The following is a 3,363-nucleotide window of genomic DNA, read 5'->3' on the forward strand; positions in this document are numbered from 1 at the left end:
GTTGGCCAGGCTGGTCTTGAACTCCTGACCTCAGGTGATCCGCCTGCCTTGGCCTTCCAAAGTGCTGGGATTACAGGCATGAGCCACTGCGCCCAGCCGAATAAACATTTTTCAAAACCCAAAACTTCAACATAATCTTTTAATAATATCATTAATACATAAACACTGGCCTATAAAATAAAGAATTACTTTGCTCTCTTCCATTTCTATCTGCTGCACACTGGTGGCTTTTTTTACCTCCTCTGGACAGAGTTCACAAGCTTTTGCAAGTGTCATCCTAGCACTATGTGATCTCTCCAAGAAATAACCATTTGATGTTTCATTGCTTTGCACTGGGGGAGACCAATTGTTGTAAGTGTACTGAGGATTGCCAGTATATGGTCTTCTTTCAAGTTCATCTCCAAGCCATTCCACCGCCCAGGTCCACTTTCTTTTAAGATCTCCATTGCCCTGCAAAAGAAAATAAAACCACATATATCAGAGGATTTGGAATACTTCAAAGTTAACTTAAAATGACAACCCCAAGTTCTCATTCTCTTCTTTTAAAACAGAATCCTTAATTCTGATTAAGATTTCTACAAAATTGTAAGAAAAAAATCCTCACCTGCAGGATTTGGTAAGCAACAGGACAGTTACTAAATAGAGCTACCATACATTTTATACATTGGTATGCTCTTTTTTGATAGTGATTCTTAGATCGTTGGATTGTGTCAAACAGCCCATCTCGGTCATCTGGAATTCCTTTCAGTGCATTATGAATTCTGAAAGAGAACCAGATAAAAAATAAAAACATCTAAAATCTAATAGCTAATATATACTGAGTGCCTACTATGTGCCACTCAATAATGTCTTTGATTTAGTCATTTAATCTAACATTAGACAACAGGTATTATTATTAAACCTTCATTTATTTATTTTTTTGAGACAAAATCTCGCTCTGTCACCCGGGCTGCAGTGCAGTGGTGCCATCTTGGCTCACTGCAAGTTCTGCCTCCTGGGTTCATGCCCTTCTTCTGCCTCAGCCTCCTGAGTAGCTGGGACTACAGGCACGTGCCACCACGCCCGGCTAATTTTTTGTATTTTTAGTAGAGACAGGGTTTCACCATGTTAGCCAGGATGGTCTCGGTCTCCTGACCTCGTGATCCACCCGCCTCGGCCTCCCAAAGTGCTGGGATTACAGGCGTGAGCCACCATGCCCAGCCTTATTATTAAACCTTTTAACAGATGAGAAAATTGGCACAGAGTTACATAGCTTGCTGAGGTCATATAGCTGTGGAGCAGTCTGACTCCAGAGTCTGTGCTCTAACTTATTACCAATCCAAAATAATTCTGCCATGTATGCAATTTAAACACATTACCTGAAGTGAATTCAGGACACTCAAGAGTAATGCAAATTTTAAAAAATAATGAAGTTTATGACTGCTGTAGTCGAGGGTAATTTGCTACACATCAATACCTTTTATAAAACTGCATCTCTGAAGGCAAGTTAGGATTCAGTGACATAATTTGGAGGTACATATTTGAATTCTAATAACGAGAATACATTGCAGGCAAAGCATTTTGACAGGCAATAGTACAATTTGGCTGATTTGCCAGTAACACAGGATTTCATTTCAGTTTCTCCCAAACTACAACGGAGTAATAATACATAGCCAACTAGTTCCTGTCTTTCCCTGGAGTAACTAACTTAAAACATGATTGGAGGGGCACAAACATGCCTTGTTTTTGTTTAAAATATTATGTGCCAGTAAATAAACAAAATACTATTCAGCTATAAACTAATGATATATGCTATAACATGGATGGACTCTGAAAACATTAAGCTAAGTGAAAGAAGTCAGACACACAAATTGCATGATTTCGTTTTTACGAAATGTCTAGAATAGGCAAATCCACAGAGACAGCAGATTAGTGGTTGCTAGGGCTAGAAGGAATGGTGAGTGACTATTTAATTGGGTAGGGGTTTCCTCTTGGAGTAATAAAAAAAAGGTTCTGGGACAGGCGCGGTGGCCTATGCCTGTAATCCCAACATTTTGGGAGGCTGAGGTGGGTGGATCACAAGGTCAGGAGATGGAGACCATCCTGACTAACATGGTAAAACCCCGTCTCTACTAAAAATACAAAAAAAATTAGCCGGGCGTGGTGGCGGGTGCCTGTAGTCCCAGCTACTCGGGAGGCTGAGGCAGGAGAATGGCGCGAACCTGGGAGGTGGAGCTTGCAGTGAGCCAAGATCGCGCCACTGCACTCGAGTCTGGGCAACAGAGCAAGACACCCTCTCAAAAAAAAAAAAAAAAAAAAAAAGTTCTGGAATCAGATAGTGGTAATGGCTATACAACAGTGTGAATGTACTAAAAGTCACTGAATTGTATACTTTGAAATGGTGAGTTTTGTTATGTAAATTTTACCTCAATTAGAAAACATAACCTGGACACTGAGAATTTAAAGATTCTCATGTACACTATGTATTTTACTTAATAGTATGTTTCAATTCAAAGTTAAGATTTTTTTTCCTCCATCAAATGCATTCATGATTTCCAAACAAAACAGATTACTTCAACAATTTTGCAAAGCTTAATCATTTCAGACAAATCAACCATGTTCAGGCCCTCTTGCTGTTTAATCTGAAACGCTACACATAAATTGCTTTTACCTTCAGTTTTTTCAGGTAACAATGAAGTGCTAAATCATTATTTCTACCATATCACATTTTCTCCCCTATCAACCGTTCTCAAATGCCATTTTATTAATACTATCTTCACCTGCCTATTACCTGATGCCAAGCAGTGCTGGGCACATGGTAGACACTCCATAAATATTTGAACATTGTTTACTGAATGAACTAAAAGCTCATTATGAGAAAATTATTTTCACGTTTGGGCCAGTGATTCATATAACAACAGTATCTTACTAATCTGATTACACGAAAGTGTAATTCCCACATTTACTCTAGCACATATGTCTTTGCCATTATCACTTGCTCTAATCAAACAAGAGCTAAGATGTGATTAACTGGTTTAAAACTGTAAGTGCTTACAGTATTTTCCTTTTTTAAAAAATAGAGGCAAGATCTTGCTATGTTGGTCAAGCTGGCCTTGAACTCCTGGTCTCAAGTGATTCTCCTGCCTTGGCCTCCCAAAGTGTTTATTACAGGGGTAAGCCACTGTGCCCAGAAATACAACATTTTAAAAAAAAGAAAATAGCAAAAGTTAGATTTCATTAAAATCCACTCTGAAGAAAGCTTTCAAATCCTATGAACATATTTAGAAGGGCACTGAATACTGCCTGAATAAATGACCCATAATTTTGAGCTACTATCTTTTGTGTCTCAGGAAAATTTATTTTTGGTTTACTGCTATTTTTACA

The 3,363-nt window shown here is 38.5% G+C and overlaps 1 protein-coding gene across 1 annotated transcript in view; it reads right to left on the bottom strand.

Moving 5' to 3' along the window:
• LOC108522446 (probable ubiquitin carboxyl-terminal hydrolase FAF-X) overlaps positions 1-3,363 on the bottom strand; it is a gene marked incomplete at its 5' end in the record, with an annotated part of 19,627 nt that overhangs the window by 3,672 nt on the left and 12,592 nt on the right. The window contains 3 exon segments of the mRNA XM_017862653.1: positions 132-450; positions 605-793; positions 2,946-2,979. Coding sequence (XP_017718142.1) covers positions 132-450; positions 605-793; positions 2,946-2,979 — 542 coding nt within the window.

Source organism: Rhinopithecus bieti, unplaced genomic scaffold, assembly GCF_001698545.2.
Source record: "Rhinopithecus bieti isolate Rb0 unplaced genomic scaffold, ASM169854v2 scaffold_66227, whole genome shotgun sequence".
Taxonomy (NCBI): Eukaryota; Metazoa; Chordata; class Mammalia; order Primates; family Cercopithecidae; genus Rhinopithecus; species Rhinopithecus bieti.